The sequence below is a fragment of the Melanerpes formicivorus genome, unplaced genomic scaffold (assembly GCF_026170545.1).
Source record: "Melanerpes formicivorus ecotype bairdi unplaced genomic scaffold, bMelFor1.0.p_v2 SCAF_13, whole genome shotgun sequence".
Lineage (NCBI taxonomy): Eukaryota > Metazoa > Chordata > Aves > Piciformes > Picidae > Melanerpes > Melanerpes formicivorus.
The window spans coordinates 18,957,314-18,979,992 of record NW_027142365.1 but is presented as its reverse complement, the minus strand read 5'-3'; the positions used below and the strand labels follow the sequence as shown (position 1 = coordinate 18,979,992).

At 52.8% G+C, this 22,679-nt stretch overlaps 1 protein-coding gene across 1 annotated transcript; it reads left to right on the top strand.

Annotated features, from left to right (window-relative positions):
- Positions 1–577: 577 nt before the first annotated feature.
- Positions 578–21,550, top strand: ARL5B (ADP ribosylation factor like GTPase 5B). The gene is made up of 6 exons (XM_068146346.1): positions 578–726; positions 4,470–4,530; positions 6,951–7,098; positions 15,410–15,493; positions 18,897–19,048; positions 19,728–21,550. The coding sequence occupies exons 1-6, from the start codon at positions 681–683 to the stop codon at positions 19,774–19,776; spliced, it is 540 nt and encodes a 179-aa protein (XP_068002447.1). The 5' UTR covers positions 578–680; the 3' UTR covers positions 19,777–21,550.
- Positions 21,551–22,679: the final 1,129 nt, after the last annotated feature.

The following is a 22,679-nucleotide window of genomic DNA, read 5'->3' as shown; positions in this document are numbered from 1 at the left end:
CCTATGAGGAGAGGCTGAGGGAGCTGGGGTTGCTTAGCCTGCAGAAGAGGAGGCTCAGGGGAGACCTCACTGCTGTCTACAACTCCCTGAAGGGAGTTTGTAGTCGGGTGGGGGTTGGTCTCTTCTCCCAGGCAGCCAGCACCAGAACAAGAGGACCAAGCTGTGTAGGGGGAAGTTTAGGCTTGATCTTAGAAAGAAACTCTTCACAGAGAGATTTGCCATTGGAATATGCTGCCCAGGTGGTGGGGTCGACGTCCCTGGAGGTGTTTAAGAAAAGCCTGGATGAGGCACGTGGTGCCATGGTCTGGTTGATTCGTTAGGGTTGGGTGACTGGTTGGACTTGATGATCGTGGAGGTCTCTTTCAGCCTGTTGGATTCCATGATTCCGTCACAAGCCCGTCCCGTCCCGTCCCTGCAGCTGGCTCCGCAGACGCTGCCCGTTCCGAGCGCCGGCAGCGGGCACCGCACCCCGAGTCCCGCCGCCTCCCCCTGCGCGCGTACGTGGTGACGCACGCCGTGACGCGCAGAGCAGCCGCGCAGCCGTTGGCCGAGAGGCGCCATCTGCCCGCCCCCTCCTCCCTCCACAGCTGGGCGCTGCGGGCTGCGTCCGTCCGGAGCGAGCCGTTGGAGCTGCTGCCGCCTGGGTGCTCTGGGGGCTTGCTGGTAACCCGAGGCCAGGCATGGGCCTCATCTTCGCCAAGCTGTGGAATCTCTTCGGCAGCCAAGGTGGGCACGGGGGCCCGAGCCGGCCGCCGCGGGGCGGGTGGGGGAGCGGCGGGCCGGGGTTGAGGGGAGCGGGCGGGTGTGGAGGCGCGGGGCTGGGGGTCGGGGGCCCGGTCCCCTCGGGGCGCGGCCAGGCACAAGGTGCGCTTCGTGCGGCTCCCGAGGCTGGGAGTCGCTTTGTTTGAGGGGCTGAGGCGGGTCCCTGCTCTCCCCGGCCGCGCCGGGCGCTCGGCTGGCTCCGGGCAGCGCTTCCAGCGCTGTGCTCCCTCCCGAGCCCCAGGAATGCTGCTGCTGCCTCGGACATGTTTTTGTTTCGCTGCCGTAGCGGCTGAGGCTTTGATGGGCGATGAAGGTCGTCTTTGTCTCTGCAGACTCTCCTGGTTTTCAGTCGAAGCCTCCGCTGAGCTCTCGCTATTTTTATCCTTAACGTCAGTTACCGAAAAACCCAAACCAAAACAAAAACACCAAACCCACCAGGCTTGTGCTGGGGCCTTTGAGGTGAAGGTCTGTTTGTGTTTGGGCGAAGGCGGTAGTTAAATGCAGTTACTGACCCACGAACGTCGCTTCTCGAGGGAAGAGCAAAAAGGTCATCGGGGGACAGCTCTCCGTTCTCTGCCTGCCGCGCTCAGCCCCGCCGTAACGGGTCCTGCTGAGCTCAGCTCTTGTGGCTGCCACCACCTTCAGCTCAGAGAGCTACATTAAACGGCAAATTCCCCTTTATCTACTAATGGATTTAGCGCAAAGACTCTGGCTTACCTGCCCTCCTTTGCTTAGCAAATAAAACAGACAGTTTATTGTTTGTAGAGGTTTTGCCTCGAGGCTGAGTTTGGCACAGGCAGCCTGATGGTGATGCTGTTTGTTCCCTCATCAGTTTGTGAAGTGCAGCCTTTATTCCCTGGCTTTAAACTTGGTGCAAATGCTGAATAAAAAATTCAGGACGTTTTTGTACTTTCTGTGCAGCACTCTGTCACCAATACAGTCTTGGAAGCAGGTGCACCTGATGTCCACTGAACAGCCTTGTCACTGCATGTAACCCATTTGCATTCTGTAAACAGCAGAAGAAAATCTCTTGGTGTCTGTATTAAGATCTGGCCAGGCTGGATCAATGAGTTCGGGCCACTTGTATGTGCTTCAACACAGCCAAGTGCTGGGTCCTGCATGTGGCTCACAACAACCCTGTGAACGCTCCAGGCTTGGGGCAGAGTGGCTGGAAACTGCCTAGAAGATGAAAGACCTGAGGGTGTTGATTGACAGCTGGCTGAAGATGAGCCAGAGTGTGCCCAGGTGGCCAAGAAGGCCGCCAGCATCCTGGCCTGGATCAGCGAGAGTGTGGCCAGCAGGAGCAGGGCAGTGACTGTCTCCCTGTACTCAGGACTGGTGAGGCCACACCTTGAGGACTGGGTTCAGTTTTGGGCCCCTTGCTCCAAGAAGGACATTGAGGGCTGGAGCAGGTCCAGAGCAGGGTGACAAAGCTGGGGAAGGGTCTGGAGAGCAGCTCTGCTGAGGAGCAGCTGAGGGAGCTGGGGGTGTTTAGTGTGGAGAAGAGGAGGCTGAGGGGAGACCTCATTGCTCTCTACAGCTCCCTGAAAGCAGGCTGCAGTGAGGTGGGGGTTGGTCTCTTCTCCCAAGCAATTAGTGAGAGAAAATGGCCTCAAGTTGCTCTGGGGGAGGTTTAAGTTAGAGATTAGAAGAAACTTATTTGATGAAAGGAAGGCACAAAGAGTACAGAACCAGGCTCTTCTCAGTGGTGCCCAGTGACAGGAGCAGAGGCAGTGGGCACCAACTGAAATGGAAGAGGTTCCCTCTGAACAACAGGTTTGCACTGTGAGGATGGCTGAATGCTGGCAAAGGCTGCCCAGGGAGGTTGTGGAGTCTCTATCCTTGCAGATACTCAAAAGCTGTCTGGGTGTTGATCTGGGGCAGCTGGCTCCAGGTGTCCTTGATTCAGTGCAGAGGTGGGGGGTTGGACCAGATGGCCTCCAAGTTTGTTCCCATCTCCACCATTCTGTGACTTTTCAGGTCAGAAATGGCATTTATTCAAAACACTGCTGGTTCTGAGGTTTTTACTGTGCAAGTGCTGATGGGGCTTTACCAAGTGGTGGTTATGGTGCCTCTAATGCTAGGTGAATGCTTTCTGCAGTCTTTGACTGTTTGGTGATGTTCTCAAGATGATACACAGCTCTGTTGGTTTTTTCCATTGTCCTTTCCTGTCCAAAACTAGCTATTGGATTGTTTTTCATGAAGTAGCCTTGCCAGTAACCATTCCTTTCTGAAGACTTCCAGTTCTGACTTTTGCTCAATCTGTAGCCTCAAGAGACTATGAGGGGTTGTGGATTCTTAGTATTTTTCTCTTTTTATTCCTGTCCTCAAAGCAGGAGTAGTGTGGGCAGCAGGAGCAGGGAAGTCTCTGAGGTCTCCCTCAGCCTCCTCTTCTCCAGCCTCAACACCCCCAGCTCCCTCAGCCCCTCCTCTAGCCCAGGGGCTCCAGGCCCTTCTCCAGCCTGCCTGCCCTACTCTGCACAGGCTCCAGCCCCTCAGGGTCCTTCCTGCAGGGAGGGCCCAGAGCTGAACACAGCACTCCAGCTGTGGCCTCCCCAGTGCTGAGCACAGGGGGATGATCCCCTCCCTGGCCCTGCTGCCCACCCTGCTTCTGACCCAGGCCAGGATGCCTTTGGCTTTCTTGGCCCCCTGGGCACTGCTGCCTCCTGCTCAGTGACTGCCACCCAACACCCCCAGGTCCCTCTCCCAGCTGCAGCTTTCCAGCCACACATCCCCAGCTCTGGAGCTCCCATGGGGTTGTAGTGACCCAGGTGGAATCTAATCTCAGCTGCATTTCCAATGGCATTGATGTTTTTCATCCTTTTAAAATCTTGACTTAGAAGCTTGAGAGGTTTTTACCACATGATTAGCATCATCAGTATCTTTCAGAGGTCAGAAATAAGAAGATCTGTTTTACTGTCTTTCATTGCAACCAGACATGGTGTCCAGCAGAAAAGGGTCTGAGGGTGCTGGCTGACAGCCATATGAACATGAGCCAGCATCATGCTGAGCATCCTGGCCTGGATCAGCTGTTGCTGGGGTGGCCAGCAGGAGAAGGGCAGTGGCTGTCCCTCTGTACCCAGCACTGCTGAGGCCACAGCTTGAGAGCTGGGTTCAGTTTTGGGTGCCTCACTCCAAGGAGGACACTGAGGTGCTGGAGCAGGTCCAGAGAAGGGCAAGGAAGCTGGGGAAGGGTCTGGAGAAGAGGGCTGGGGAGGAGCAGCTGAGGGAGCTGGGGGTGTTTAGTCTGGAGAAGAGGAGGCTGAGGGGAGACCTCATTGCTCTCTACAGCTCCCTGAAAGGAGGTTGGAGCCAGGTGGGGGTTGGGCTCTTCTCCCTAGTATCAGGTGACAGGATGAGAAGAAATGGCCTGCAATTGTGCCAGGGGAGGGTTAGGTTGGAGATTAGGAAACATTTCTTGGCTGCAAGAGTGGTCAGGGATGGGAACAGGCTGCCCAGGGAGAAGTGGTGGAGTCCTCATCCCTGGAGGTCATGGTTTGGTGTCCCTGGTGGTGTTAGGTCAATAGTTGCACTTGAAGATCTTAAAGATCACTTCCAAGGGGAACAGTTCTGTGATTCACCAGTGGTTTATGTAAACTGTTGAAACAAGACAAACAAACTGTTGCTTCCTTCACTGAGGAAAAGCTGATAATCTGAGTTGTAATTATTGCTGTTTCCACTAACTGATTCTTCTTGTGTCTGTACAGAGCACAAAGTAATCATAGTGGGACTTGACAATGCTGGCAAGACTACTATTCTCTACCAGTTGTAAGTATCTCAGCTGCTTTGGTTTTCTGCTTGGCTTTTACTGTTTGGTGTGGCTTCATCATGGAAAATTCAGCTTTGCAATTGGGCAGAGTCACTAAAACTCCAGCTCCCAGCCTGTACATTGATGCTGTTAGTGGTTGTGAAGGGAGTCAATATTGAACTGCTAACTGAAGGAGCTGCAGTGTGTTAAAATGGGCCTGGAAGTTGAACAAAGCTGTACACACATGCAGAAGGTGAGCTGCAGGTTCTGTTGCCATCAAAGCCTCTCTTGATTTGTAAACAGAGAATTAGTCCAGGTGCCAAGAACTGCAGAGAGGAATGATTTGTAAATGAAGGGAAAGTCTGGCTGCTCCACAAAAATCCATGAGTGTTTGCAAGTGCTTCCTGACTCCAGTGTCTAAAATGAGTGATGGAGGATTCCTCAGAGCAGTGCTTAATCTTGCCTGGGTCCTACCTTAAGCATTTTCAGTGGTGGTGTTGCTCCCAAATCTTGGCAGCGTTGCAAGAAGAGCTGTGATAGATTCAAGAGCCTAAATTCAGGAACATAATGACTGTTGCCACTGTGGAGAGGGGGGAGAGTGTAGCCAAATATTCATCTCTGCAGCAGAGGATGTCTTCCAGAGAGCCCTTTTTTCCCCTCAGTGCTTGTGACAAAGCTGAAAGGTAGAACTGAGCCATTTCCAGCTATGAAAACAGCCCTTTGGAATTTGTTTCAATATTGCATGAGTAACTTGAGGGCTCTGATAAAACCACCTTCTGCCTTAGACTTTGTAGAGTGTTGCTTCCCTTTTGTGGGGTCTAGCATAGCAGCTTCTCCTTTGAAATGAGTGCTTTGTAAGTTTCTCTTGAAGGGGGCCCTTTCAAAGAGGAGCTTCTTACAACACAGATGCCTGCCCATTTCTTAGAAGCCTTTAATGTGCTTTTCTTTCCCCCATTGCTGATACCTTCAAGCATTTCTACAGACTCTGCTGCAAAAGCATGCTAGAAAGTCACCAACCAGTTTTTAGTTTCAATTCAGATTGAACTGATTTTATTTTTCCTGAAGAACTGCTCTTAGATCACAGCTCACAGGATGTCAGGGGTTGGAAGGGACCTCTGGAGATTGAGTCCAACCCCCCTGCCAGAGCAGGAGCATAGAATCCAGCACAGGTCACACAGGAACACATCCAGACAGGCCTGGAAAAGCTACAGAGAAGGAGACTCCACAACCTCTCTGGGCAGCCTGCTCCAGGCCTCTGGGACCCTCACAGTGAAGAATAGAATAGAATTAATAAGGTTGGAAAACACCCTTGAGATGGAGTCCAACCTATCACCCAACACCACCTGATCAACGCAACCATGGCACCAAGTGCCACATCCAGGCTCTTCCTAAACACCTCCAGGGATGGTGACTCCACCACCTCCCTGGGCAGCACATCCCAATGGCCAATCTCTCTTGCTGGGAAGAACTTCCTCACCTCCAGCCTAAACCTCCCCTGGCACAGCTTGAGACTGTGTCCTCTTGTTCTGGTGCTGGGTTCCTGGGAGAAGAGACCAACCCCCACCTGGCTACAACCTCCCCTCAGGGAGTTGGAGAGAGCAAGAAGGTCTCCCCTGAGCCTCCTCTTCTGCAGGCTAAGCAACCCCAGCTCCCTCAGCCTCTCCTCACAGGGCTGTGCTCCAGACCCCTCCCCAGCTTTGTTGCCCTTCTCTGGACACCTTCCAGCATCTCAACATCTTTCCTAACCTGAGGTGCCCAGAACTGGACACAGGACTCAAGGTGTGGCCTGAGCAGTGCTGAGTACAGGCCACAACGACCTCCCTGCTCCTGCTGGCCACACTGTTCCTGATGCAGGCCAGGATGCCCTTGGCCTACTTGTCCCCCTGGGCACACTGCTGGCTCATGTTAAGCTGGTGTTACCCAGCACCCCCAGGTCCCTCTCTGTCTGGCTGCTCTCCAGCTACTCTGACCCCAGCCTGTAGCCCTGCCTGGTGTTGTTGTGGCCAACGTGCTGCCAGGGTGAGCTGGTGTGTCAGCAGAGTGTGGTGGCTCCCCAGCCCACTGTGCTGGAGGCTGCCTCAGCCACTACCTTAGACTAGATGTACAGAGATCTGGTTTGGATACTGCAGTGGCAGCCTCTGCACAGCCTCTCCTCTGCATATTGAGGTGGACCTCCTGTGATGTAGTTCATATCCATTGCCCCTTGGCCTATCCCAGGGTGCAACTAAGAGCTTGTCCCCTCCCTCTTGACCCCCAGCCCTCAGGCCTTTGCTTTATTTCTCTCCAAATCCAACTGCACAGAGTTCTGAAGTAGGCTTCTTTTTGGTTACTCTCCTATGGTCAGAGTTAAATATTTCCCTCAGGGTTGTTATAACTGAGCTGTGACAAGCCTGGTGTGTTTTACTGCCTGGTCTTTATGGTGCGCTCTTCTTTCCCTCAGCCTGATGAATGAGGTGGTTCACACATCTCCAACCATAGGAAGCAATGTGGAAGAAATCGTGGTGAAGAACACTCACTTCCTGATGTGGGATATTGGAGGGCAGGAATCCCTGCGCTCCTCCTGGAACACCTACTACTCAAACACAGAGGTAGGAGAAGCTGCTGCCAAGTCCCCAAGTTCAGGGAGTTTGCTTGAAATGATGTTTCTTTATTTATTAGGAATGGTGGTGGGGGTTTAGAAATACTGCAGCTGTGTTGTGCCTCAACCTTTCTGAGGAAGGGCAGGCCCAGGAGGGGTAAGAGCCCCAGGGCAGGCCCAGGAGGGGTAAGAGCCCCAGGGCAGGCCCAGGAGGGGTAAGAGCCCCAGGGCAGGCCCAGGAGGGGTAAGAGCCCCAGGGCAGGCCCAGGAGGGGTAAGAGCCCCAGGGCAGGCCCAGGAGGGGTAAGAGCCCCAGGGCAGGCCCAGGAGGGGTAAGAGCCCCAGGGCAGGCCTAGGATCCATGTAGCCAGTTCTCTGGTAATATTTGAACTGTTTTCATAGCATCAGGGAATTGTTTGGGTTGGAAAAGGCCTCTAAGATCATCCACTCCTTTAAATGTTGCTTAAACTGTGACACAAACTGGAGTTAATTGTTTTTTCCTTGTTGTGTGAGACTCCATTTCAGGCCAAATGGGGTTCTTGCAAGTAGAATAAAAAGACAGGTTTGCAGTGTAGTTACAAGTTTGGTGTGGGTTTGCAGTGGTTAACCTGTGTCTGGTTTGGAGGTGATGATAATCAAAGGTGAGGAATGAAGCTTTCTCTAAGCTGTGTTACTTCAGTGTTGCTTGTACTCAGCTCTGCTGAGGCCACACCTGGAGTGCTGTGTTCAGTTTTGGGCACCTCAGCACAAGAGAGAGAGATGTGGAGGTGCTGGAGCCAGGGCAGAGGAGGGCAAGGAAGCTGTGAGGGGCCTGCAGAAGAAAACTGATAAAGAGCAGCTGAAGGAGCTGGGCATCATAGAATCAATAAGGTTGGAAAAGACCTCAAAGATCATCAAGTCCAACCTGTCACCCAGTTCTCATGACTAAACCATGGCACCAAGTGCCACATCCAATCCCTTCTTGAACACCTCCAGGGATGGTGACTCCACCACCTCCCTGGGCAGCACATTCCAGTGGCTAACAACTCTCTCTGTGAAGAACTTTCTCTTCACCTTGAATCTAAACTTCCCCTGGCACAGCTTGAGACTGTGTCTTCTTGTTCTGGGATGGTTAGTGTGAAACAGGAGGCTGAGGGGAGACCTCATGGCTGTCTACAGCTACCTGAAAGGGGGTTGTGGAGAGGTTGGTGCTGGTAATTAGTGACAGAACAAGAGGGAATGGCCTCAGGCTGCAGCAGGGCAGGTTTAGATTGGACATTAGGAAACATTTGTTCACAGAGAGTGGTCAGACATTGGCACAGGCTGCCCAGGGAGGTGGCGGGGTCACCAACCCTTGAGGTGTTTGAATGGGGTGCTTGGGGCTATGATTTAGGGGTGAACCTTGTAGAGTAGGGTTCTGGGTTGGACTTGGTGACCCTGAGGGTCTTTTCCAACCTGAATGTTTCTGTGATTCTGTCACCTCCTAAGGAAAAGCTGCTCAGCTTGTGGCTGTTACCCAAAGGATGAGGGTAAGTTTGGCTGTGCAGTACTGATGAGGTACTGGTAAAACTGCCACTGCTGGAAAGGTTGGAGTGGAACTTGGCCACAGCTCTCTGTGGGAGTTTGGCTTTTATGCTGGGGTTTTGTGGGGTTTTTTGATGCCAAAAGACTCTGAACACAACATGCACCTAAGAGATCTCTATAGCCTTGTTTTAAGTGAGATGGAAGATTTCTAGGTTTCATTTTTTTACTATTTCTAGAAGCAGAGGTCTCGTATCTATTACTTGCTGTGTAGGCATTCCATCCTTCTCTAAAATGAGATTTTTCAGTCCTGACTCTGAGAGAATGGAGATTGAAGTCATCCACCCCAGATGTTCAGAGAGCCTGGTGAGGACATCTCAACCTGTCCCAGTGTCTCTCCACCCTCACTGTGCAGAACTTCCTCCTGATGTCCAACCTAACTCTGCCCTGCTCCTGTTTCAAACCATTGCCCCTTGTCCTATCCCCACAGCCCCTTCTGAACAGTCCGTCCCCAGCATTCCCCTAGGTCCCTTTCAGATACTGAAATGCAGCTCTAAGGTCTCCCTGGAGCCTTCTCTTCTCCAGCCTGAACAGCACCAGCCCTCCCAGCCTTAAGAGAGGTTCTCCAGCCCTCTGATCATCTTTGTGGCCTCCTCTGGACCTGCTCCCTCAGGTCCATGTCCTGCCTGTGTTGGGAGCCCCAGAGCTGGACCCAGCCCTGCAGTACTTGGCAGAGCAGAGGGGCAGGATCCTCTCTCTCCATCCCTGGCCACACTGCTTTGGATGCAGCCCAGGATGCCCTTGGCCTTCTGTGCTGCCAGTGCCCATTGCTGGCTCCTGTCCAACTTCTCCCCCCCCAGCACCCCCAAGTCCTTCTCTGCAGGGCTGCTCTCAATCTCATCAGCCCCAGCCTGGATTGATATTGAAGGTTGCCCTGATCTAGGTGCAGGACCTTGCACTTTGCCTTATTGAAGCTAATGAGATTCTCCTCAGCCACCTCTCAGCCTGTCCAGGTCCCTCTGGCTGGCTCCCATCCCATCCTTCAGTCTATCAACCACACCACTCAGTTTGGTACCACCAGCAAACTTGCTGAGGGTGTCTCAGTCTTGCTGTCTGTATCACTGATGAAGATATTGAACAGCTGTGGCAGCAATACAGACCCTTGAGGGGCACCCATCTCCATCTGGGCTTTGAGCCACTACCTGTCAGATGTGATCATCCACCCATTCCTTCTCCCCTGGACAGTCCACCCATCCAGTCCCTATCTCCCCAGCTTAGAGAGAAGGATGTTGTGGGGGCTGTGTCCAAGGCCTTACAGCAGTGCAGACAGAAAACAGCTGTTGGTCTTCAAGCTTAATTTCATTCCTTTTGGCTTATTCTTCTGGCAGGGGAGTTGGGCTGGATGATCTTTCCAAGTCCCTTCCAAACCCTAATGTTCTGAGTGTCTTCAGCATGTTCTGGCTTAGTAGTGAGTGTTTGAAATCCAGTGCTTGCAGAGAGTGTTGCCTTCACTCCCAGCTTTGTCTGCTGGGAACAGATGAGGAGAAGAGGCATCTGTTTAGTATGCCAATCCTAGCCTCCTTGATATGAATAATTCCTTTACTGTTCCTCCTCATCTGCTGCACGTCTCAAAGTCACAGCAGCATTAAATTGCCTTAGTTCTTCATACTTTGTGGTCATTTTCAATGGGTAATGAATCTCCTTCATCTTACAAGGCAAAGGAATTTGGAGCATATGTTGGAAGATTCTGGCAATGATTTTTAATCCTGCTTGGTGTTTTTGCTGCTCTCTCTCTCTCTCTTCTCTTTTATCTGTGGATTGAAGAAATCTAAAGAACATCTTTGCAGTAATGTAAAAAACTGTGATGGGTTGGGGCAGGCCCCCCTCCCCACCATGCATAGAAATAACGACTCAAACAGATTGCAAAAGTGATGGAAAGTTTAAATAGAGAACAGTGAGTGCGTGCAGACAGCTAGAAGCACAGTGACAAGAACAACCCCAAAACAGACCCAGAGAGATCCCATCCCCACCTGAGGGTGCACCCAAAACCCCCAGGGCTCCTCCTTACCCCCACCCCCCCGCTAGGCTAGTCTCAGCTGGCCAGATCTGAGACTGCCCATCTCCCCTCCAGGAGATCTCTCCCCCAGCTACCGGGTGTTGGAGAGGAAAGGAAAGAGGAAGTGCCAGACTCCACTGTAAAATTTATAGTGGTGTGGGAATTATGGTAGAAATACACAATTTCCTGTGTCCACCCACTGGGCTGGGCTTCTGGACACAGGAAACACCCCTGTAGCAGAGGGCACCCAGCCCAAACTATGACAGGAGCCACTCCTTATTTCATACCATAATCCCTGCACCCAAACACATCATCAAATCAGAAGAACTTCCGATGACATGTCCAGCGAAGTCCGTGTCTTCATCTGGGTGTCCACCCAAACAGTCTCTCATTCAGGCTCAAGTGTCTGTCATTCCAGTTCTTCTTCCTTCATCCAATGGAACCTCCCGGTGATGCAGAGCTCATTCTCCTGCGGTGCAAGTTCTCCATGGATCCGTTGGACATCCTGGTCCCCTGGAAGAGCCTCACAACTTCTCAGCCAAGCCTTTACTCTCATCTGTGTTTACTCGGCGGCATATTCTCCACCCCTGGGGCAGGCCAGTCGAAACAATCCAACTCCACGACTGCCTTTTGCAATCCATCCAGGGTGCCGCAACCAACCGCTTCCAACTGTGGTCCAAAACCACATGGATGCATGTCCGACGTACTCTGCCCCCCCACTAGGCGTACCCGTACCGAGGCATGACAGCATCTGGCTGCACACCCCCCCGGAAAGGGAGGGGCTGCACCACAGCCCACTGAGAAGAAGGGAGGTGGAACCAGGCACTCGGCGCCACTTTCGGAACTCATCCAAAAATATCGGGGAAAGAGATTGGAGCCGGCCCTACTGCAGCCTGAGCACACGGCCAGGGCTGCCGCCACCGCTCCTCTGAGAACATGGCTGGGCCCCCTGCCGCTGCCGCTTGGCACACAGCAGGGCTCCGCCCACCTCTACCACCGCAGCACAGAATCAAAATCACCTCCACCCCTTGGACACTCAGACGGCTTCTCCAGCGAAAGCCATACACGCGTTCTCAGAGCCCTTGAAAACGGCTTTCCAGCTGGAGTCCCCGTCGGCCCCCCAGGGTTCCAGGAGCTGGCTCGCCGTGGCTGGCTCTATCCCTGCAGCGAGAACGGGCCTGACTCAGATCTGCTCACCACTGCCTGTCCCCCACTTTGCTCCCCGCCGCAGAGGAAGGGCAGGTTACACGTTGTCAAGCGGTGTACCACTTTGCTCCCCGCCGCAGAGGAAGGGCAGGTTACACGTTGTCAAGCGGTGACCACCCCGATGCCGGTGGTCGAGAGCCACCCCTGCTTGAAACAGCAGGAGGGGCTTCGTGCCACTGGCCCCGCACCAGGTGTCCCCCCGCGATCCACAAGAACTCACACGATTGCCCCAGCAACAACACTTGAGCCCCAACTGCCAAACCCAAACCGACACCCAGAACTGAATTTAAACTCTCCATCCTTTGCAATCGATCTGCAGAGTGGGCACAACAGCCAGCCCCACGTTGGGCGCCAAATGTAATGGGTTGGGGCAAACCCCCTCCCCACCACGCGCAGAAATGACGACTCAGACAATGGGATTGCAAAAGTGATGGAAAGTTTAAATAGAGAGCAGTGAGTGCGTGCAGAGAGCTAGAAACACAGTGACAAGAGAGACCCCAAAACAGACCCAGAGAGATCCCATCCCCACCTGAGGGTGCACCCAAAACCTCCAGGGCTCCTCCTTCCCCCTCCCACTGCTAGGCTAGTCTCAGCTGGCCAGATCTGAGACTGCCCATCCCCCCCGTGGCCTTAGGCCTAGCCAGGCCCGTGGCCGGGAGATCTCTCTCCCAGTTACCGGGTGTCGGAGAGGAAAGGAAAGAGGAAGTGCCAGACCCTGCCATAAAATTTATAGTGGTGCAAGGGATCGTGGTAGGAAATAACTTAATTTCCTGTGTCCACCCACTGGGCTGGACTTCTGGACACAGGAAGCATCCCTGTAACAGAGGGCACCCAGCCCAAACTACGACAAAACCACAGATAAGCTTTTTCAGGGCATGCTTGTCCTAATTAGCTTAAACCTCACCTGGCTGGTTCTGGTGTAGGAGTCAGTGTTCTTACAGACAGAATGTTAGGACAGGCTAAGAGACAAAAGAAGTGTGGGGAGAAGAGAGGAGAAGGAGGTCTCAAGCTGTACTGAACCCAGTACTCCTGCTGTGGCCTCCCCAGGGCTGAGTACAGAGGCACAATCACTTCCCTGGTCCTGCTGGCCACACTGCTAAGCTGAAAGTGAGAGATTTTTGTGCTGAAGAGATTCACACAGCAGCCTCTGGCCTGGATCAGAAAGAGTGTGCAGAGGTTCCCACTGACTGGTTAAGGGGAAACAAGCCCCATCTTCAGGAGGGCAGAGGAGGAGGACCCAGGGAACTACAAGGCACTCAGGCTCACCTCTGTGCCTGGCAAGATAATGGAGCAGATCACAGGATCTGCTCCATTAGGGGTTGGAAGGGGCCTCTGGAGATCTTTGAGGACCATAGAATCCAGCACAGGTCACCCAGGAACACATCCAGATGGGGCTTGAAAGGTTCCAGAGGAGGAGACTCCACAACCTCTCTGGGCAGCCTGCTCCAGTGCTCAGGAACTGTGGAGAGTTCTCCAGTGTGCTCCCTCACAGGGGAGAAATTCCTCCTCATGCTGAGGTGGAACCTCCTGTGCTGTAGTTCATACCCATTTCCCCTTGTCCTGAAGGCTCTGCCTAGAGCACACAGAAAACAAAGAGGTGGTTGGTGGCAACCAGCATGGCTTCATCAAGGGCAAATCCTGCCTGACAAACTTGGTGACTTATGATGGGGTCACAGCATCAGTGGGCAAGGGAAAAGCAACTGATGGCATCTCCCTGGGCTTGTGTAAAGCATTTGGCACTGCCCTGCAAGACAGCCTGCTCTCTAAATTGGAAGCAGACCGATTTGATGGACAGACCATGTGCTGAATAAGGAACTGCTTGCATGGCTACTCTCAGAGTTGCAATGAATGCTTCCATGTCCAAACGGTGACCTGTGGTGAATGGGGTCCCTCAGGGGTCAGTGCTGGGACCAGTGCTGTTTAACACCTTGGTCAGTGACACAGGCAGTGGGACTGAGGCACCCTCAGCAGGTTTGCTGGTGACACCAAGCTGTGTGGTGCAGCTGAGAGGCTGGAAGGAAGGGATCCATGCAGAGGCACCTGGAAAGTGGGCCTCAAGCCAACCTCATAAAGTTCAACAAGGCCAAGTGCAAGGTCCTGCACCTGGGCTGGGACAATCCCAAGCACAAATCCAGGCTGGGTGAGGAGTGGCTTAGAGCAGCCTGGAGGAGGCAGCCTTGGGCCAGCAATGTGTGCCAGCTGTGCCCTGCCTGCACCCACAGCAGTGGTGCCAGCAGGTCAAGTGAGGTGATTCTGCCTCTCTACTCTGTTCTGCTGGCAGGGGGGTTGAGACTCGATGATAATAGAATCATAGACTCAACCAGGTTGGAAAAGACTTCAGAGATCATCAAGTCCAACCTGTTACCTAAAACCTTCTGACAACTAAACCATGGCTCCAAGTGCCACATCCAATCCCCTCTTGAACACCTCCAGTGATGGGGACTCCACCACCTCCCTGGGCAGCACATTCCAATGGCCAGTTACTCTTTCTGGGAAGAACTTTCTCCTCACCTCCAGCCTAAACCTCCCCTGGCACAGCTTGAGACTGTGTCCTCTTGTTCTGGTGCTGGATGCCTGTGAGAAGAGCCCAACCCCTTCCTGTCTACAACCTCCCTTCATGGAGTTGGAGAGAGCAAGAAGGTCTCCCCTGAGCCTCTTCTTCTGCAGGCTAAACAACCCCAGCTTAACTTCACAATTGTCCATGACCACTGAAAACAAAGTTCACTGCTTTCCAAGAAGGGAGATGGAGTCCCCCTGAACTCATGCTGAGCGGGGGCTCACCTCCTCTCTGGCACTTGCCACTCACAGAGAGCTGTACTCCAACTCCATCACAGAATTGTTAGGGTTGGAAGGGACCTCAAGGCTCAGCCAGTTCCAACCCCCCTGCCATGGCCAGGGACACAGGATCACACAGAATCACCAAGGTTGGAAGAGACCTCAAAGATCATGGAGTCCAACCTGTCACCACAGACCTCGTGACTAAACCATGGCACCAAGTGCCACATCCAATCCCCTCTTGAACACCTCACACTACAGCAGGCTGCTCACAGCCACATCCAGCCTGGCTGCAAACTTCCACCACCTCCCTGGGCAACCTGTGCCAGGCTCTCACCACCCTCCTGGGGAACAACTTCTTCCTCACAGCCAATCTGAATCTCCCCACCCCCCCAGTCCTATCACTCCCTGACACCCTCAAAAGTCCCTCCCCAGCTTTCTTGTAGCCTCCTGCAGATCCTGGAAGGCCACAAGAAGGTCTCCTGGTCTTCCTAATGTCTAATGTGAATCTCCCCTCCTGTAGCTTGGCTCCATCCTCCCCAGTGCTTTCTCAGGCAGCTGCAGGCAGCAGAAACCATTCTCTGATTCTGTCATGTTGAGCTTTTTTCCCTCTTGGTGTCGGATCCTCAAGGCTCTGGCAAAAGCCTGCACCAAACCTCTGGATCTGTTTTCTGGTGTGTTCTGAAAGTGTGGAGGGAGGCTTGTGGCAGTGGCCTCTTGAGGAGATGCTTGCTGTGGTTTTGCCTGTGCTCTTCCATGCTGCACTCTCTGTGTTTTTCCCCTAGTTCATCATCCTGGTTGTGGACAGCATCGACCGGGAGCGGCTTTCCATCACAAAGGAGGAGCTGTACAGAATGCTGGCTCATGAGGTATGCTGGGGAGCTGGGGGAAGAGCTGCCTCTTCTTTGCAGTACTCAGATAATGTTACAGGCTCCCCATGGCAGCAAAAATCCTACTGGCTCCAAAAACCTCTCTCTGCCTGTATTTTGGTTATGCTTTTAAAGCCATGGGGAAGAGCACTTCGAGGGCTTGATTGCAGTCAGCTTCCTCTCCACTTTGTACATGTTGAACATGTGGAATGTCTCAAACTTAATGTAAGAGCCTATTCTTGTTCTCCACCACTGTCTGCCTTTCAGCTAAATGCTTAGAAGTCCATAGAATGGCTCAGGTTGGAAGGGACCTTGCAGATCATCTCCTCCAAGCTCTCTGCCATGGGCACAGACAGCTCTCAACTAGACTTGGTTGCTCAAGACCTCATCCAGCATGGCCTTGAACACCTCCAGGTAGGAGGCAGACACAGCCTCCCTGGGCAACTTGTTCCAGAGTCTCACCACTCTCCTACTGAAGAACTTCCTCATCTCCAGTCTAACCCTGCTCTGCCTCAGTTTCAAACCATTCCCTCTTGTCCTGTCTCTAGACACCCTCAGGAAAAGTCTCTCTGCAGCCTTCCTGGAGGATTCCTTCAGGTACTGGAAGGCAGCTAGAAGGTCCCCTGAAGTCTACTCAAGGCTGAGCAAACACAGCTTCCTCAGCCTATCCTCATAGCAGAGGTCCTCCAGCCTAAACCTGGTTTAATAGGTGTTCCTGCCCAGGGCAGAGGGCTTGGAACTAGGTGACCTTTAAGATCCCTTCCAACCCAGACCATCCTCTGATTTTTATGAAATGCTCTAGCAAAAAAGGTGGACTTGTGGTGAGGGTTTGCAATGTGCTTTCTTTCTAGTGATGGCCCCTCTGATGGGGTTGTGATCTGCCATCCCTTGAAAACAGCTGGCAGGCCTACACTGGACTACCTGCAGGAGGTTTTGACTTTGGGCTTTTAATTGCAACTGCCAGCTGCCAGAGTTTTGTATTTGCTTACCTTTCTGCACTCCCCAAACCACACCTCCCACTTCTTGTCTCATTGCTGGGTTGAATCCTGATTTCCATACCATACCAAAGCTGCTGCAGCAGCACTTTTAGAGCTCCCTTTGTGGAGCAGTAGGATGAAACCTACAGGAATTTAGAGAACTTCCTTCAATTTGGTACTGCTTCAGCTGCTGCAGAACTTCTTCAGTGAAGTTGAAAGTCATGGCAGGGGAGTGGTATGTAGACTCACAGAATGGGAGGGGTTAGAAGGGACCTCCAGAGATCATCCAGTCCAACCCCCCTACCAGAGCAGCATTACCCAGGGCAGGTCACACAGGAACGCATCCAGGTGTGTTCTCAAACTGTCCAGAGCAGGAGACTCCACAACCTCTCTGGGCAGCCTGCTCCAGGCCTCCAGCACCCTCACACCAAAGAAGTTTCTCCTCATCTTGAGGTGGAACCTCCTGGGTTCCAGCTTAAAACCACTGTTCTTGTCACTGGGCACCACCAAACAGAGCCTGGCCCCTTCATCCTGACCCCCAGCCCTCAGCTATTGATAGACATTGATCAGATCCCTCTCAGCCTTCTCCTCTCCAGACCAAACAGTTCCAGGGCTCTCAGTCTCTCTTCACAGCAGAGCTGTTCCAGGCCCTTCATCATCCTTATAGCTCTCCACTGGACTCTCTCCAGCAGGTCTCTGTCTCTCTGGAACTGGGGAGCCCACAACTGGACACAGGATTGCAGCTGTGGTCTCAGCAGGGCAGAGCAGAGGGGCAGCAGAACCTCCCCAGCCCTGCTGGCCACACTTCTCTTGCTGCAGCCCAGGATGCCATTGGCTCTCTTGGCCCCAAGGGCACATTGCTGTCCCATGCAGAACTTGCTGCCCACCAGCAGTCCAAGGCCTTTCTTCATGGAACTGCTTTGCAGCAGGACAACCCCTAGTCTGTACAGTTTTTTCCTCCCCAGCTACAGGACTCTGCACTTACTTTTACTGAGGTTCATGAGCATGTGCTTCATGTAGCAGGTGCTTCCTTTTGAAGAGTGTCCAGTGTAGATGTTCTGCTGGCTGGTTTGGAGCAGTGTGCAGTACTTCATCTAATAGGAACCTGAGGGTCAGCCCCAGAAGTCTAGCCACAGTGTAGAATAGAATAGAATTAACAAGGGTGGAAAGGCCTCCAAGATCATCAAGTCCAACCTATCACCCAGCACCATCTGATCAACTAAACCATGGCACCAAGTGCCTCATCCAGGCTCTTCCTAAACACCTTCAGTGATGGGGACTCCATCACCTCCCAGGGCAGCACATTCCAATGACCAATCTCTCTTGCTGGGAAGAACAGCAGTGCTGAGCACAGAGCAGAATGACCTCCCTGCTCCTGCTGGCCACACTCTTCCTGATGCAGGCCAGGATGCCATTGGCCCTCCTGGCTGCCTGGGCACACTGCAGGCTCATGTTCAGCCTGCCATCGCCCAGTACCCCCAGGTCCCTCTCTGCCTGGCTGCTCTCAGCCACTCTGACCCCAGCCTGTAGCACTGCCTGGGGTTGCTGTGGCCAATGTGCAGCACCTGGCACTTGAATGTGTTCAATCTCCTGCCCTTGGCCTTTGCCCATCTGCCCAGCCTGTCGTGGTCCCTCTGCAGAGCCTCTCTACCCTCCAGCAGATCAACTCCTGCCCCCAGCTTGGTGTCATTTGCTGATGACTGACTCAATGCCCTCATCCAGATCATTAATGAAGATGTTAAAGAGCACAGGGCCCAGCACTGATCCCTGGGGCACACCACTGGTGCCTGGCTGCCAGCTGGCTGTGGCACCATTCACCACCACTCTCTGGGCTCAGCCTCCAGCCAGTTCCTAACCCAGCTCAGAGTGCTGCTGTCCAAGCCAGGGGCTGACAGCTTGGCCAGCAGTTTGCTGTGGAGGATGGTGTCAAAGGCCTTGCTGGAGTCCAGGTAGACCACATCCACAGCCTGCCCCACATCCACCAGGCAGTCACCTGGGCATGGAAGGAGATCAGGTTGGTCAGGCAGGACCTGCCCTTCCTAAATCCATGCTGGCTGGACCTGAGCCTTTGGCCATCCTGAGGTGTGCTGTGAATGCCCCCAAGATGCCTGTTCCATAACCTTTCCTGGCACTGAGGTCAGGCTGACAGGTCTGGAATTCCCTGGCTCCTCCAACCTGCCCTTCCTGTGGGTGGGCACCACGCTGGCAGCTTCCAGCCCTCTGGGACCTGTCCATGACAGCTGGTGGAGAACACTTGGGTAGAAATTGGATTCTTCTGTCTTCATGGAATCAATTTTTAATGCAGTACATGTGTTGAAGCTCCATGCTGCTGTGTCCTTGTAGATCAAGTTGAGTGCAGTCCTTCAGTCAGTTGCCTGGCCTTTGAGTTGTTTCTGGTGACTCTCCTGCCTCTGCCTTCCTTGCAGGACTTGCGGAAGGCTGCGGTTCTCATCTTTGCCAACAAGCAGGACATGAAAGGTTGCATGACAGCTGCTGAGATATCCACATACCTCACCCTCAGCTCCATCAAGGACCACCCCTGGCACATTCAGTCCTGCTGTGCTTTAACAGGAGAAGGGTAAAGCCTTTTCTGCTTACTGGAGTTCCGGGGTAGCCTGCAGGAGAAGGCCTTGGGGGTGTCAGTTGGTGACAAACTCCCCAGGAGCCAGCAGTGGTCCCTGGCAGCCCAGCAGGCAGCTGTGTGCTGAGCTGCATCCAGAGCAGGGAGAGCAGCAGCACAGGGAGGGGATTCTGCCTCTCTGCTCTGCTCAGACCCCACCTGCAGTACTGCCTCCAGCTCTGGTGTCCCCAGCACAAGAGGGACATGGAGCTGTTAGAGTGGGTGCAGAGGAGACCACAAAGATGCTCAGAGGGCTGAGAGCCTCCCCTGTGGGGACAGGCTGGGAGAGTTGGGGCTGTTCAGCCTGGAGAAGAGAAGGCTTGAGGGAGACCTTGGAGCAGCCTTCCAATACCTGAAGGGGGCTACAGGAGAGCTGTGGGGGGGGGAGGGGAAGTTTTGCCAAGGGCTTGTGGTCCTGCAGGCCACAGTGTTGCTGATACAGGCCGGGGTGCTGGTGGCCTTCTCGGCCAGACTGCTGGCTTCTCTCCAGACTTGCTTTAAAGCACTGTTTACTCTGTTCAAGTTTCAATCCTAATTCCAGCTGATTTCATTTACTTTAAAGGTTTTTAAGCCTACAAAGCAGTAGAAAATACTTGGGAGCAGAACTAAGAGCAGCCTCCCATCTCTTCTCTTGCAGGTTGTGCCAAGGGTTGGAGTGGATGACCTCTCGTATCGGAGTGAGATAGCTGCATTGGTTCATTGCTGTCTTGCCTTTTTTTTAATCTTCCTCAAAAGAAGAGACTTCTATTTATCCTCTGCCCCTGTACATTTTTGTTTCCTCCCAGCTGCTGCAAGGCAGTGACCATGTTTAATTTATATATCAGCCAACACCCAAGCCGTGCTTGAATCAAGCGTGGCTGAACTGAGACACAGAAGTATTTTCTTACCTTTTTTTAATACACTAACCTCCAGCTGGATGAACCTCTGTGAACCTGGCCTTGAGCAGTGGGATCCCTCTGCCTCTGCATTCTGCCTTGTGCAGTGATGGCTCTGCAAGATCTGCTTTGTCATTGTCAGTGTCTCACTCCTTGGCTAAATACTTTACAGACCTTAACTAACTGCAGTGAACGTGGCCTGGTTAGTAAGGGAACTGACTTGACTTGGCTCTGGCACAGCTTTAGGCTCTGTCAGGGTAGGCTGACTTGACTGTGGCACAGCTTTAGGCTCTGTCAGGGTAGGCTGACTTGACTCTGGCACAGCTTTAGGCTCTGTCAGGGTAGGCTGACTTGACTCTGTCACAGCTTTAGGCTCTGTCAGGGTAGGCTGACTTGACTCTGGCACAGCTTTAGGCTCTGTCAGGGTAGGCTGACTTGGCTCTGGCACAGCTTTAGGCTATGTCAGGGTAGGCTGACTTGACTCTGGCACAGCTTTAGGCTCTGTCAGGGTAGGCTGACTTGACTCTGGCACAGCTTTAGGCTCTGTCAGGGTAGGCTGACTTGACTCTGGCACAGCTTTAGGCTCTGTCAGGGTAGGCTGACTTGACTCTGTCACAGCTTTAGGCTCTGTCAGGGTAGGCTGACTTGACTCTGTCACAGCTTTAGGCTCTGTCAGGGTAGGCTGACTTGACTCTGGCACAGCTTTAGGCTCTGTCAGGGTAGGCTGACTTGGCTCTGGCACAGCTTTAGGCTCTGTCAGAGTAGGCTGACTTGACTGTGACACAGCTTTAGGCTCTGTCAGGGTAGGCTGACTTGGCTCTGGCACAGCTTTAGGCTATGTCAGGGTAGGCTGACTTGACTCTGGCACGCTTTAGGCTCTGTCAGGGTAGGCTGACTTGACTCTGGCACGCTTTAGGCTCTGTCAGGGTAGGCTGACTTGACTGTGGCACAGCTTTAGGCTCTGTCAGGGTAGGCTGACTTGGCTCTGGCACAGCTTTAGCCTCTAAGGGTCAACACAGCTCCAGGTAAGCTTCCTTGGATCATCAGCAGAGTTCTGGCCAGCACAGGAGTTCATGATGATGAATGCCAATTTTTACACTTAGTGGTAGTTAATATTATGGTGGCTTTTAACCTGATGTGTAACTCAACTTCTGCCTTAAAAGAGATCTCCTTCCTTTCTTCTCAGTTGCCCTGGTAAGTAGTCCTAGGATGTGATTCTTTTCCTTGTACTTGAAACTACATCTCTGTGTGGTGGATAAAAATTCTGCTGAGTGCTGACTGAGTCATGGAAAACTTGAAAGCCTTTTAAAAAGAAACTTCTTGGGGTGGGAATTTGGAGCCAGGGCAGCCAGTTGTTGTGCAGACTGTTACAGCTTCCACTCCTGTAGATGTGAGCCTTCCTCACCTGCCAGTGAGAGTGCTCTTTGCTAAATGAGGGCAAGAGCAAAAGGGAAGCCAGATTCATAAACAGAACAAAATCATGGTGCTGCATCTCTAGACTTCACAGTGAGGCCAATCTTGACATTTGTTTGCCTACTATCAAATGCATCTTCAGATTGTGTTCATTAAAAGTATTTTGCCTTAATTTTTTTGCATTAGTCTTATTTCATGGAAGCACAGAGTGGCTTGGGTTGGAAGGGACCTTAAGGATCACCCAGTCCCAAGGCCCTGCCATTGACTGGGACACCTACTAGATCAGCTTGCTCAAGGCCCCATCCAACCTGGTTTTGAGTACTTCCAGGCTTGGAACCTCTACAGCTTCTCTGGGCAACCTGTTCCAGTGCCTCACCACCCTCAGGGGGAAGAACTTCCTCTTAATGGCTCATCTGAATCCCTGTTCTTCCAGTCTGCAGAAGCAGAGAACTTTTGTTGGTGCTCAAGGCAGAGTAACTCACCTGCAATTTAGGAAATGAAAGTTTGCAACAGTAGAGGCCTTCTGTTGGAAAAGAGGTGCCAAAAGACCTGGCCTAGTAACTCATTGTCCAGGGTGAAGGGGAGTGAGTTAGATCTGTAAAGAGAGTCACACAATCATTGAGGTTGGAAGAGACCTTTAAGATCACTGAGTCCAACCCTAACCCAGCTGCCCTGACCACTGAACTCCATCCTGCAGCACCACCTCTACAGCTTCTCCAACACCTCCAGGCATGGGGACTCCACCACCTCCCTGGGCAGCCTCTCCCAACCCCTCACCACTCTTCCAGCAAAGAAATCTTTCCTCCTCTCCAACCTAACCCTCCCCTGGCACAGCTTCAGCACATTTCCTCTCCTCCTAGCTCTGGTTGCTTGGCAGAAGAGACCAACCCCAGCCTCACTCCAGCCTCTAAAGCTATGGATGGAACTGAGTAAGATTAGACACAAAAAAAACACCCACTGCTGCTCTGAGGGGGAAAATATGAACACTCAGTTCCTACTGAAATCCCAGAAGCTGTCAAGGCTCTAACCTACATCAATGCTTTGCAGGCTTTCCAGAAGCACCTTTCTGTGCTTTTGAGTGCTTAAAAAGCACTCAGAGCCTGGTTACAGTGCTTGACCAGAGTGCTTGATCAGAGTGCTTGAATAGCCCAGCATGGATGAGGGATCTGGTTTCACTCATTCCAGCATGCTCACCTTCAATAAAATCTTTAGTTTTCTGAATTTCAATTGCATTCCACCTGCCCTCAGCACTGCTGAGGCTGCACCTTCAGTGCTGGGGTCAGGTTTGGGTCCCTCACTCT